At 45.6% G+C, this 15080-nt stretch overlaps 1 protein-coding gene across 2 annotated transcripts; it reads left to right on the forward strand.

Annotated features, from left to right (window-relative positions):
• The first annotated feature begins 8788 nt into the window (after positions 1 to 8788).
• LOC117845469 (putative multidrug resistance protein) lies at positions 8789 to 15080 on the forward strand. Of its 2 annotated transcripts, none has more exons than XM_034726520.2 (6): positions 8789 to 9055; positions 9148 to 9202; positions 9291 to 9927; positions 10678 to 11218; positions 12516 to 13403; positions 13490 to 15080. In XM_034726520.2, exons 1-6 carry the CDS (start codon positions 8807 to 8809, stop codon positions 14870 to 14872), a joined length of 3753 nt encoding a protein of 1250 aa, XP_034582411.1. In that variant the 5' UTR covers positions 8789 to 8806; the 3' UTR covers positions 14873 to 15080. The 2 variants fall into 2 exon arrangements, with proteins under 2 accessions (XP_034582411.1, XP_072147654.1); XM_072291553.1 differs by having other exon boundaries at positions 13495 to 13655.

Raw genomic sequence — 15080 nt, forward strand, 5'->3', positions numbered from 1 at the left:
GTCGGGAGATGCTCCGACTCGCCCGACCCCAAAATCCAGGGGTTGGGAGACGCTCCGCCTCGCCCGGCCCCGAGTCCCGGGGTCGGGAGATTCTCCGCCTCGCCCGACCCTAAGTGTAAAGGGTCGGGAAGGTCAGCCTTTATCCTGGAGTGAATTTGGAACAACTCCAACAAACTCCACCTTGAGACAAATTCATCTTGTATCAACATCCCTTCATCCTGAACAGAACAAAGACAAGAAAACCACTGGTGCCAACAATAGTCTCTTGGACTATCCAATTAAACCGACTAAGCCTGAGCACAGCTCAAACTTAGTGACAGGAACAGGCTTTGTCATCATATCAGCAGGATTATCATGAGTACTGATCTTGCATACCTCCAGCTTACCTTCTTCGATCACATCACGCACAAAATGATACTTGATATCAATGTGCTTAGTTCTCTCATGGAACATTTGATCTTTAGTGAGGTAAATTGCACTTTGGCTGTCACAGTGCAAACTTATGCAAGATTCCACTCCACAAAGCTCGGCATACAAACCTTTCAGCCAAATCAGTTCTTTGCATGCTTCACAAATCGCCATGAATTCTGCTTCAGTAGTAGACAAAGCAACAACCGACTGTAAAGTAGCCTTCCAACTCACAGCACAACTGCCAACAGTAAACACATAGCCTGTGAGTGATCTTCGCTTGTCCAGATCAGCAGCATAATCCGAGTCCACATAGCCAACAAGACCCTCATCAGTTCTTCCAAACTTTAAGCAGGAATTTGCTGTGCCTTTGAGGTATCTGAAAATCCACTGAACTGCCCTCCAATGTTCTTTGCCGGGATTAGACATATATCTGCTAACAAGACTCATAGCATATGACAAATCTGGGCGAGAGCAAACCATGGCATACATCAAGGACCCAACAGCACTAGAATAAGGAACCTTTGACATGTCTTTGACCTCTGCATCTGTACTAGGACACTGAGCAGTTGACAACTTGAAGTGAGGTGCAATAGGAGTACTTACAGCCTTGGCATCTTGCATGTTGAAACGCTGAAGAACTTTCTTGATATAATTCTGTTGACTAAGGAAGAGCAAACCAGAATTTCGGTCTCTCCTAATTTCCATACCAAGAATTTTCTTAGCACTACCAAGATCTTTCATATCAAAACCACTACTCAATAGCTTCTTTAACTTATTGATTTCAGTCTTGCTCTTGGCCGCAATCAGCATATCATCAACGTATATCAGCAAGTATATAGGTGATCCATTAACATGCTTGACATAAACACAGCTATCATACTTAGATCTTTTAAAACTGTGTGATAACATAAATGAATCAAACCTCTTGTTCCACTGTCGAGGGGATTGTTTCAAACCATACAAGGATCTCTTCAACTTGCACACATATTTCTCCTTGCCAGGCACTATGAAACCTTCTGGTTGGTCCATGTATATGTCCTCCTCGAGCTCTCCATGCAAAAACGCAGTCTTCACATCTAACTGCTCAAGCTCAAGATCATGTGAAGCAACAACACTTAGGAAAGTGCGGATTGAACTGTGTTTTACCACTGGAGAGAAAACATCATTGTAGTCAACACCCGGAATTTGGCTGTAGCCTTTAGCAACTAACCTTGCCTTATACTTTGGAGGCTCACTTGGAGATAAACCCTCCTTTCGTTTGAAGATCCATTTGCAGCGGATGGCCTTCTTATTCTTAGGCAAAGGTACAAGTTCCCATGTACTGTTCTTCTCAAGAGATTTCATCTCCTCATGCATAGCCAAAATCCAGTTTGCAGTATCATCACAATGAATAGCCTCTTTATAGGTTGCTGGCTCATGAACATTCTCCACCTGTTCAGCACAACTCAAAGCATGGTAAGACAAATTACATTCTTCAATGAGACGGGTAGGAGGAGCAACTGTCCTTTTGGACTTGCGGTGAGCAATGGGTAGATCCTCCTCTGGAGTTTGCTGGACATCATCATGAGCATCAGCCGACCCCGAGACTGAGGGGTCTGGCGCATCAGCAACAGCCGACCCCGGAGCCAAGGGGTCTGGCGCTTGAGCATCAGCCGACCCTGGAGTCAAAGGGTCTGGCGCATCCGACCCTGAGTCCAAGGGGTCGGGATTATCAGCATCATCGCGAGCTTGCTCCACCTGCATGCGCATACGCTGCAGGTCTTTGTCTGGAACTTGATCTGAGGGCAAGCTATCGGTAAACATCACAGATTCATTGAAAATAACACTTCGGCTCAGAAAGGTCTTTCCTGTTTCCGGGTTCCACAATTTATAGCCTTTGACACCCGAACCATAACCAAGGAAAAGACATTTAACAGCTCTAGGCTCCAATTTTCCATTATCAACATGAGCATATGCAGTGCATCCAAAAACTTTCAACTGTGAGTAATCAGCAGGCGTTCCAGACCATACCTCAATGGGAGTTCTTTTATTTAGTGGAATAGAAGGCGACCTGTTGATCAAGTAACAGGCAGTATTAGCAGCTTCAGCCCAAAAACGCTTGCTCATCCTGGCATTAGACAGCATGCAACGGGCCTTGGATATGATGGATCTGTTCATGCGTTCGGCCACACCATTCTGTTGTGGAGTATGGGGTATGGTGTGATGCCTTACAATACCTTCTGATCTGCAATAATCATTAAATTTACGCGAACAAAATTCTCCACCATTATCAGTGCGAAGCAATTTCACCTTCCTTTCAGTTTGCCTTTCAATCATGACTTTCCAGTCCTTAAAAGCAGCAAAGGTATCATCTTTCTGTTTCAGAAAATAGGGCCACACCCTTCTAGAGTAATCATCAATAATGGTGAGCATGTAACGGGCACCACCAAGCGAGGGCTTACGGGAAGGACCCCATAAATCCGCATGAATATAATCAAGAGTACCTTTAGTGGTGTGAACAGAAGTGTTGAAACGTACCCTTTTATGCTTCCCGAAAATACAGTGCTCACAAAACTTCATTTTACTCGAAGTGCAGCCATCCAGTAGGTTTCTCCTCATCAATTCTGCCATACCATGGTGACTCATATGTCCCAGACGCATATGCCAAAGGTTAGTTTTACTAGGTTCCTCATTAGTAACAGCAGCAACAGCGGAATCAGAACCAGTTAAAGTACACCCTCTAAGGACATATAACTTTGCAGAATTGAGATCACCCTTTAAGCAGACGAGATTACCTCTTGATACCTTCAGAACACCATCCGAACCAGAATATTTGTAACCTTTTGCATCAAGCGTGCTCAATGAAATAAGATTTCTGGACATCCCTGGTATGTACCTGACGTTTTTCAGAGTGCGTGTCATGCCATCATGTGTCTTGATCTGAACCGATCCAATCCCCACAATATCACACGGGCTATTATCTCCCATCCGCACAACATCTCCTTTCGGCATAGACTTATAAGAGCTAAACCAATTTCTGTTAATGCAAATATGAAATGAACATGCGGAATCAAGGATCCATTCATCATGACCAGCAACACAACCGGCAAATACCACCAGACTATCTCCAGATTCTTCATCAGACACGGCAGCAGCAACAGAGACCTTACCAGCCGACTTGTTTTTCTTCTTCTCCTTATTCTGTACTTTTCTGCAATCCTCAACATTGTGATTTGTTAGCTTGCAATAAACACAGAATTTTTTATTACCATGCGGCTTGGACTTTGAACGGCCTCGTCTTTCATAGTTTTTTCTTCCATCATCATTGGAGGATCTGTTATCAGTTCTGCCTCTCACAAGCAAAGCATTGCCTCTGGAGGACGACGTCCTGTCATTCTGCACCATACCTTTCATCTTCTCCCTTGATTGGAGAGCCTCATAAACTTCCTTTAAGGTTAGTTCATCACGGCTCAAGAGTATGGTGTCACGAAAATTTGTATACGAAGTTGGCAAAGAACATAACAGTAAAAGACCTAAGTCCTCATCATCATACTTCACCTCCATTGATACTAGATCGGCGACGATCTTCTTAAATTCAGCGATGTGGTTTATCACTGAATCTTCTTCCTTCATCTTCAGGGTGAACAACTTCATCTTCATCTGCATCTTACTGGTTAGATCTTTGGACATACAGATCGATTCCAGTTTCAGCCATAGTTCTGCAGCAGTTTTTTCTTTCAGACACTCCTGCAAAATATCATTATGAAGATGTAACTGTATTAAGGCAAGAGCCTTCTGATCCTTGCGGATCTCTTCTGGAGTCCACTCGGCCTTCGTCTTCTTCCCGAAGCTATCCAGCGCCTCATCATAATCGTGAGTTTGCGCCAGAATTCCCCTCATCTTGACTTGCCATAGCGAGAACCGCGTGTCGTAGTTCAGCAACGGTAGATCAAACTTCATCGACGTCGACATGAAATCCAAACAGCAACCAAAGCTCTGATACCACTTGTTATGAACGAACGGCGTATGGAATATGAAGTAAAGAATCAAACCGCAAGGAGACACACGATTTACGTGGAAAACCCCTTCAATGTGAAAGGGAAAAACCACGGGCACCAGCCGTCAACAATCTCACTATATCAAGAGTTTGGGGTTACACGCCTAAGGCGGCTTACAAGAGAATCTGAAGATCTCTCTCTCTTCTATCTCTTCTGTCTGACTCTCGGTACAAAACCCTAGCAAGGGTGCTAGTATTTATATAGTACCGACACCCCAGACAGGGGGTATTGAGCGGTACGGACTCTCGGTCCCGTGATAGAATGGAACTCCTCTTCGTCCGACCTTGAGTCCTCTTCGTCCTGGAGTCGGGTGCGCCTGGGACTCCGCCTCGTCCGACCTCAAGCCTGGGGTCGGATGCGCTTGACCCCTAGAGGGTCGATCTCCGATTCGCCCGACCCCGAGTCCTGGGGTCGGGAGATGCTCCGACTCGCCCGACCCCAAAATCCAGGGGTTGGGAGACGCTCCGCCTCGCCCGGCCCCGAGTCCCGGGGTCGGGAGATTCTCCGCCTCGCCCGACCCTAAGTGTAAAGGGTCGGGAAGGTCAGCCTTTATCCTGGAGTGAATTTGGAACAACTCCAACAATATTTCCCTATAGCTGTTCTGTTACAATGACAACCACATGGGGTGAGAAAATCATATAGTAAAACCGAAAGTGGATTATGTCCAGGAAGGAATTCCGTGCCTAACCAGACAGCGCCATATATGGGGTTGTTTGGATCTTCAGGACCTCCTAAAATTCATGTCACATCAAATATTCGGAGGCTAATTAGGAGGATTAAATATGAGCTAATTATAAAACTAATTACACAGATGGAGGCTAACTCACGAGATGAATCTATTAAGCCTAATTAATCCATCATTAGCACATATTTACTGTAGCATCACATTGTCAAATCATGAACTAATTAGGCTTAATAAATTCATCTCGCAAATTAGTCTCCATCTGTTCAATTGGTTTTGTAATTAGTCTATATTTAATACTCCTAATTAGTATCTAAACATTCGATGTGACATAAATTTTAGAAGGGACTAAAGAAACAAACAGCCCCATAGTGCAAATAAAAGGAACTGCCATATCTGGTTGATTCATTCTGAAGCAAGATCTGCGTGCCAGGGAAATTAAAACGCATACGTTAGTGCATGCACGATGGTGCCACCGCTACAAACACCACACACACAAAGGTGAAAAGCTAATGTCCCAACGTACGTGTCGCCAGGAATTCAGAATGCCCAAACACGTCACTTCACTGACGTACATAAGAGAACAAAAACAAAAAGAAAACAATTGCCGACCTTGTAGGGCGCCCTGTTTTTTCCAAAAGCGGACGAAATTGCCACCCACGAAAGAAGCGAGATGTAGCTTGAAAAGCATTTGCAAGCGAGGGTCATGGGTGCCGCCCCTGCAAATGGCACCTATTTCCAGGGGCGGGCGATGGGTGACCCGCTCCTAGAAAACACCATTTTCAGAGACAGGTGATGGCATCATCCACTTTCGAAAATGATTTCCAAGGATGGGTAATGACATGATCCGTCCTAGAAATGGTCCCGTGAAAATAAATTCATAACTTCTCCATATGATCTTGGATGAAGACAAACTTTATATCAAAATTGTATGGCTCGATGAGACCTAAAACTTTGTGGTTGAAATTTTTTTTGATTTGAGATTTTTTATTACTCCAAAATGTCATTCTAAGTTTTCTATTTTTGAAATCTATTTTTTTTGAATTTCAAATGACTTTGGCTCTACATCAAACTTGTAGGTCTCGAGGAGACCTAAAATTTTGAAGTTAACAAGTTTTCAATTTGAGATTGTTTAACACTTTAAAATATCAATATAAGTTCTCTAGTTTCAAAATCTAAAACTTTTGAATTTTTCAAATGACTTTGGCTATACAAAAGCTCTATATCAAACTTGTAGAGCTCGATAACACAAAAACTTTGAAGTTGATAAGCTTTCAATTTGAGATTGTATAGTACTTCAAAATGTATAAATATATGTGAATGTATGGGTATATGTGTGAGTACATGTGAATGGGTGAATGGGTTTAATGATGTATTTTTTTAATACAAACTTTTTCATGTCATCTCGGATGAATACAAACTTTATATCAAAATTGTCGAGCCGGACAAGACATAAAAATTTGTAGTGGACAACTTTTGTATTTGAGATCATTTAATAACACAAATATACATTTTAAAATAAACACAAAATTTGAGAAATAATTGTAGGGGCGGGTGATGGCACGAGCCGCACCTGAAAATAATTTCTAGGGACAGGTAATGGCGTCACCCGCTCTTGCAAATCATTTCTAGGGGCGGGTGATGGCATGACCCGTCCCTAAAAATGGTTTCGCGCAAAAAAAATCATAACTTTTTCATACAACCTCGGATGAAGATAAACTTTATATCAAAGTTGTAGAGCTAGACAAGATATAAAACTTTGTAGTTGACAACTTTTTCATTTAAAATTATTTAATAGTCCAAAAATATGTTATAACTTTTCAAAAGAAACACAATGTGCCACATCATCGATATGCACCATCCAAACCAAGCACTCCTATTAGTCAACATGCCTCTGGATACTCTCTGTACCTTAGCTCCCTCAGTTCTCTGTTTCCTTTCTCACTTCTCTTCTCTTCCATCTCTGTTTCCTCTCTCACTTCTCTTCTCTGTTTCCTATCTCGTTGGCTCCAAGCAACAGCAGCCGGTGCCCGGCGGCCTCAAGGGCGTGCGGCAGGCAGTGTTCTCGGGGCCTGCGGCAGTGCACGGTGTGGGGGTCTGAGGTGGCACGACAACCGATGCATAGGGGCCCATGCCTGGCGGGGCGCGCGGCGGCCGGCGCATGAGGCTCGCGGCGCATGGTGTAGGTACTTGACTTCTCGCATTACTCTATTTTGTGCTGCATGCGTAGGTAGTTGCGTTGCTTCATGTCTGAACATCAACTTGAATGCATGCATGCTTTGCTTGCAGAGAGCCATGGCAAGGAGCTTGCAAGGAGCCGGTCGTACTCATACGTGGGGCCGTGGCAACGGCGGCCAGCGCCTGAGGCTTATGGCGCGCGGCTGCCGGTGAGCGCACAGGGCTCATGGTGGGCGACGCCGCACACGGGCACCGTACCTGCGGCGGCTGGCGTGGCTAGGGCAGCGCATGGGGTTCATGGCGTTGTGCCTGGGGCATGGGGCTCGCGGTGGCCGGTGCGGCGCACGATTTTTTTTTCCTTTTTGGATTTTGATTTTTTTAATCTATTACTAGGGGTGGGTGACCCCTGAAAAATAGTTTGCAGGAGTAGGTCATGGCATCACCCGCCCCTGAAGATACCAATTCCAGGGGTGGGTGATGTCGTCGCTCGCCCCTGGAAATACACTTCTAGGGGCGGGTGATGGCGACACCTGCCCCTGAAAACAGCTTTATAGGGGCTGGTCAGTTACCCGCTCCTGCAAACAGCTATGTGTAGCTGCGAAGGCTAGGAGCGGATAGCGCGCCCGCCCCTGCAAATACTGTTTCAACCGCCCCTGGAAACTTTTTTTATAGTAGTGTGTTTGGATAGGCTATTGCTAAAGTTTAGCGCTTTCACCCATGAGCACTCCTGTTTGAAGACACGACTAATGGATAGTAGAATTAAAATCCATGTAATTAATGTCACTTTTGTCCGATCTTTTCACAGGTCATTAGCACTCATTATTAGCTCATTTACATCGGCTAATGCTTTCACAATTTTTTAGGGTGAGTTAAAGTTTAATCCTTCCATTAGTCCTCTATTTGGTTAGTCATTGGATCCAAACAAATTCTAATTAGTCTGAAGCAAGATCTGTGTGTCAGGAAAAAACTAACAAAATACTCCCTCCGTTCCAAATTGTAGATTGTTTTGGTTTTTCTAGGTTCATAGATATTATTATGCATCTAGATATCGTCTAGAAAAGCTATAACAACACTTTGGAACGAAGGGAGTATGTTATAGTGCGTGCACGATGGTGCAAACATAATGGGAAGATTCGGTCATTTTATGCTGAATAACTTCGTCGTGGTTGCCCATTTTCTCCCATCCGTGATTTTAAGAAAGCAGGGGTAGTCCTTATATGGTCTCAGTGCACTCTTCCTTCATTGCACTCTCTTCTCCAATGATTTGTTTAATCATGGTGGGCAGCTAGCGTTTTGGTGCTTTTTCCTTTTTTAGCTAGTGAAGAGCAGAAAAGGAGCAAGGTAGAAGGGAGTCGTCGTCGGTGCTAATTAATCCGTCGGTGCAAATCAAAACATTATCTTGAACAATATAATATTTTCACTCACTCTGGCTCTCTCACTTCGATCTCTCCGGTTATTTAACCGCCATGGGCAGTGTGCTCGCTATAGCTCGGTGGACATGGCCGGCAAGGACGACGATGGGCCGCCGGGGATGGCGAAGGTCAAGGCAGAACCGGTGCAGTGTCCGTTCGTGTCGGTGTTCATGCACGCGGACGCGGCGGACGTGGCGCTGATGGTGCTGGGCCTGGTTGGCGCCATGGGCGACGGCATGTCGACGCCGGTGATGTTGCTCATCGCCAGCCGCATCTTCAACGTCACCGGCAGTGGACCTGACCGCCTCCAGCAGTTCACCTCTAAGATGAATGAGGTACGTAGTACAAATATCGATCCTATCCTGGACACCGTTACATGATGAGCACACCATTGCTGACGAATCCACCCGGCCGATCTCTGAAACAGAACGCAAGAAATCTCCTCTTCTTGGCAGTCGCCAACTGGATCATGGCGTTCCTGGGTGAGCACACGCATTGCATTTGCATATGCCTCTGCACACCGATGCCGCGCCTGCCTCTGTGTGTGACACTTAGCATGTGTGAATGCAGAGGGTTATTGCTGGGCGCGGACGGCGGAGCGGCAGGCGTCGCGGATACGTCTGCGCTACCTTCGGGCGGTGCTCCGGCAGGACGTGGAGTACTTCGACCTCAACGCCGGCGCGACGTCGGAGGTGATCACCGGCGTCGCCAGCGACAGCCTCGCCGTGCAGGACGCGCTGAGCGAGAAGGTGCCCAGCTTCGTGATGAACGTCACCATGGTCGTGGCGAGCTACGTCGTCGGGTTCGCGCTGCTGCCGCGGCTCATGCTGGTTGGGCTGCCGTCGGTGCTGCTGCTCATCGTCCCCGGCTTCCTCTACGCCCGCGTCCTCATGGACCTCGCGCGCCGGATCAGGGAGCAGTACACGCGCCCGGGCGCCATCGCCGAGCAGGCCATGTCGTCGGTGCGGACCGTGTACTCGTTCGTGGCAGAGGGGAGCACCATCGCGCGGTTCTCCGCCGCGCTCGAGGAGTCGGCGCGGCTCGGGATCAAGCAGGGGTTCGCCAAGGGCGTCGCCATCGGCAGCAGCGACGTCCGCCTTGCCATCTTCGCCTTCAATCTTTGGTACGGCAGCCGCCTCGTCATGGATCACGGGTACAAGGGTGGCACCGTCTACGCCGTCTCTTGCGTCATTGTAGTTGGAGGCTTGTAAGTAATACTCCCACCATCTCTTCTTAAACCCTGTAACCCATACACCATAGAACGAATAGTTGGACCGGTCATTAAATCGGTAAGGCAGCTAGTTCACTGATTTAGTGGTCGGACCGGCGAATCAACTGATTCAACCACGATTCAATAATATTTATATACTGTACTCTCTTCGAATATATAGCTAAGTTTAATTTTTTTTAAGTCAAAGCTCTTTAACTTCGACCAATATCTCTAAAAATAATTTATTTTAGATAGAAAAAAATTATATATTATAATAGTTGTTTTTCACGATAAATCTACCAACATCATTTTTATGCTATTAATCTCTATGATTACTTTGCTATTCATAATCAAAACTGAAAAGGTTTGACATTAAAAAGTCTAAACGTAGTTATATTTTAGAATAGAGGGAGTATATACTTTCATTTACCACATGTGTAATATTGGTCAGACAATTGTTGGAGGTGGCTCTTATCTTGTGGAGTAGGGTCCCGCAAGCCTAACCCACATTCCTGACACGCACCAGGGTGAAACGATCCACCCGCAATCTCACAGTTTACCATGAATATATGACTTGGCGTGATTTGGACTGTATACACACCAAAGTGTTAAATAATTGTATTGGATTAAACATTTTACAAGTTTTTATAATTCGGATGCAATTTACTATTTTATTATTACGGGCAAACGCACTGAAAATTTATTAAGGTGATATTAGACGTGTCACACTATTGACGAACCATGCAGAGCGCTGGGGTCGGCACTATCGAACATCAAGTACTTCGCGGAGGCAAGCTCAGCGGCGGAGAGGATACAGGAGGTTATCCGGCGGGTGCCCAAGATCGACTCGGAGAGCAACGCCGGCGAGGATCTGGCCAACGTCGCCGGCGAGGTGGAATTCAAGAACGTGGAGTTCTGCTACCCGTCGCGGCCGGAGACCCCCATCTTCGTGAGCTTCAACCTGCGCGTGCCGGCGGGGCGCACGGTGGCTCTCGTTGGCAGCAGCGGATCAGGGAAGTCTACGGTGATCGCGCTGCTGGAGAGGTTCTATGACCCGTCGGCCGGCGAGGTGACCCTCGACGGCGTGGACATCCGGCAGCTCCGGCTCAAGTGGCTGCGCACGCAGATGGGGCTCGTCAGCCAGGAGCCGGCGCTGTTCGCGACGTCGATCAGGGAGAACATCCTGTTCGGCAAGAAGGACGCCACGGAGGAGGAGGTCGTCGCCGCAGCAAAGGCGGCCAACGCCCACAACTTCATTCTTCAGCTGCCGCAGGGTTACGACACGCAGGTAATTAACGACCCTGAGGCCTGAGCAATCTGTAACGACCTCATATAAAGTTGTTGCCGTGCTCATGCTTCCGTATGTCCTGCAAACAAATAAGACACGAAATTTTTTTATCTGACAAGACATATAGTTACCTATAGCTGGATTATAACGCTAACGTCGCTTGCCAGTAACCAAACAATAAAAGATAGATCCAGGAGCAGTGGCTTCAAAGTCTATAATATATAGCAAACTCAGCTATTAAGTTACTTCAATTTCTTATGCTGTAACATTTTTGTAACATTTTTTCTAGGTTCGAGTTCTAAACTCAGTACATGTGCACTTTTTTCTAAATTTATTTTAGCATGAAACGGGTGATATCCATTTAGTGATAGGTTCATCTATGGCCATCAGTCCAACACATTTGATGACTTTGTGAATTTCAAGATGTGCCGACTTAGTATTTCTTAGGCATTCATAGGGGCAAGGTGCGCGTGCAAGGGGTCATTAGATTGGGTCAGGGGCGGACCCATGTAGAGACTAGTGATGAGGGCACAGGCCCTCACTCAAAATTTTGAACCAAGGAAACTAACAATTTTTACCATATAAAAGTTTCATAAATTTAGACTATCTTGAGGTGCGCCCCACTCAAATATAGTTCTAGATTCCCTAGGGGGTGTGTGCGTGTGTTTGAGCATCTATGTTTGCACTGTATTTTAAAAAAACTCAATAATGATGTACTCAGCAGAACTTTATGTTTACTCAGCAAAATTTGATGCTTTAGGACAAAGTCTCAGCATGCCATCCACAGCTCCTGCACTCAGTTTTCTAGGATGCCTACACAGAAAAGGAAAAAATTGTCATTTGTGTACATCAAAGAGTAAGATAACCGTTTAAATCATTAGAATGTAGCACTAGATGATCAAGTGAAATAATTTTGATTCAAAAGAAAAACTTTGAAATGGCGGTTCTACATGTCTACATCAGTGGACGGACACCATCAAGCAGTATATCATCTGAAAAAAGAAAGTCTCTCCCTCCATCAATATAGGGCATACACATTAATTTTTAAGTCTGCAGAAATTATCGATGTCCCTTTCTGATACTCTGCCACAGGCCAACTTGGTTTATGTTTTTGTCAAATTATAGATGGGGTTACAACTTACAATTTGTTAATTAGCTCACCATGAAACTAGTTCTTTTTAATCTTTTGATGTTGACCAAACCAACGACCTTGGAATTATATATCCATTCTGTACTAACTATGAAATTTATTTCGTACTTTGACACTAGTCACTAACCATGTATAGAACAAAAACAGGTGGGCGAGCGTGGTGTCCAAATGTCTGGAGGGCAGAAGCAAAGGATTGCTATTGCTAGAGCAATCATCAAGTCACCTAAGATCCTCCTCCTTGATGAAGCCACCAGTGCATTAGACACTAATTCAGAGCATGTTGTGCAGGAGGCGCTTGAACTGGCTGCCATGGGTCGAACTACTATTGTCATTGCACATCGACTCTCCACCATCCGAAATGCTGATATGATTGCTGTCATGCAGTCTGGTGAGGTCAAGGAGCTGGGATCCCATGATGAGCTCATTGCCAAGGAGAATGGCATGTACTCATCTCTTGTACACCATCGACACACCAAAGACTCAAATGGTACTCACGACTTTGATGGAACTGGAAGTACATTTGTTATGCAGCAATCAAGTAACCAGGGTATGAGTAGGAGGTCCTCTGCAGTAAGCAAGTCAATGTCAACACTGTACATGAGTGATGCTGAAGATGCACGCAGCACAGAGAAGCCAAAGCTTCCTGTACCATCCTTCAGAAGGCTACTGATGCTTAATGCACCAGAATGGAAGCATGCAGTGATGGGAACAATTAGTGCATCTGTGTTTGGAGGAATACAACCCGTGTATTCATATGCCATGGGAAGCATGGTCTCGATCTACTTCTCGACAGATCATGAAGAGATCAAGGAAAAAACTAGGACCTACACATTATTCTTTGTTGGTCTTACAGTCCTATCATTCATTGTCAATATTGGACAGCATTACAGCTTTGGTGCCATGGGGGAATACCTTACCAAGAGGATTCGAGAAAAGATGCTTGCAAAATTCCTCACTTTCGAGGTTGGGTGGTTCGACCGTGACGAGAATTCTAGCGGCACCATATGCTCAACCCTTGCCAAGGATGCCAATGTTGTAAGTGCAAAGACAATAAAACAAAGCTTATGATCATTTACCGAATAAATTATAATACCTAAAAACGAAATATATTTGTTTTGTAGGTTAGGTCACTTGTTGGTGATCGAATGTCCCTCATCATCCAAACAGTTTCTGCGGTGCTCATCGCCTACATCATGAGTCTGGTGATTGCTTGGCGCTTGGCTCTTGTGATGATAGCAGTGCAGCCTCTTATCATCGCAAGCTTTTATACTCGCCGTGTCTTACTACAGAATATGTCCAATAAATCAATACGGGCACAATCAGAATGTAGCAAGCTAGCCGTCGAGGCTGTATCAAATCTTCGCACTGTAACTGCTTTCTCATCCCAGGACCACATCATGTGCCTCTTTGAACAAGCACAGAATGGCTCTTTCAGTGAAAGCATCCGGCAGTCATGGCTTGCTGGTCTCGGCCTTGGTACTTCCATGAGCCTTTTGAGATGTGTATGGGCTCTGACCTTTTGGTATGGTAGCATTCTCATGGCTAAACACCACATTACTTTCAAGGCTCTAATGCAAACCTTCTTGATTCTAATAAGCACAGGACGTGTGATAGCAGATGCAGGAAGTATGACAACCTACCTCGCTAAGGGCACCGATGCAGTCGCCTCAGTGTTTGCTATTCTTGACAAGGAGACAGAAATTGACCCCGACAGCCCTGAGGGATACAAACCAGTGAATCTCGAAGGCGAGGTGGACATTAGAGAAATTGATTTTGCATATCCATCAAGGCCAGATGTGATCATCTTTAAAGGATTCTCCTTGAGCATCCAACCAGGCAAGTCAACGGCTCTTGTTGGCCAAAGTGGTTCTGGAAAGTCAACCGTCATCGGGCTTATAGAACGGTTCTATGACCCACTTATGGGGATTGTGGAAATCGATGGCAGGGACATCAAAACATATAACCTCCGAGCCCTGCGAAAGCACATTGGGTTGGTCAGCCAAGAGCCAACATTGTTTGCAGGTACCATCAGAGAGAACATTGTGTATGGAACTGAAATAGCCAGTGAGGAAGAAATTGAGAATGCTGCAAGGTCTGCCAATGCACATGAGTTCATTAGCAGCCTCAAGGATGGGTATGACACATGGTGCGGTGAGCGAGGAGTTCAATTGTCAGGAGGCCAAAAGCAGCGCGTTGCAATTGCCCGTGCAATCATGAAGAACCCTGCTATCTTGCTACTGGATGAAGCTACAAGTGCACTGGACAGACACTCTGAGAGGGTTGTACAAGAGGCTCTGGACCGATTGTTGGTCGGCAGGACAAGTATAGTGGTGGCACACAGGCTCAGCACCATCCAAAACTGTGATGTGATCACTGTACTTGAGAAAGGTATGGTTCTAGAGACAGGCACACATGCATCCCTCATGGGCAAGGGTCCTGCTGGAGCATACTTCGGATTGGTTAGCTTGCAACAAGGACGCAACCAGCACTTAGATTTTGCATGACAGCACAGCACCACGTTCTGAACTTGCAGCCATGATCAATGAGTCACCATTCCGGGTTAACCAACAAGCATTCAGCAAAAAACAACTTCGTGTCACAATTTACTCTTTCGATACTGTCCCTCCCACTGCTCTATGCCTCTATCAGTACATAGAAGTGTATGTGGCATCTCAAGATAAAAGTGCATCTAGCTATCATTTTCTTGATATA

This window comes from Setaria viridis, chromosome 1, assembly GCF_005286985.2.
Source record: "Setaria viridis chromosome 1, Setaria_viridis_v4.0, whole genome shotgun sequence".
NCBI lineage: Eukaryota > Viridiplantae > Streptophyta > Magnoliopsida > Poales > Poaceae > Setaria > Setaria viridis.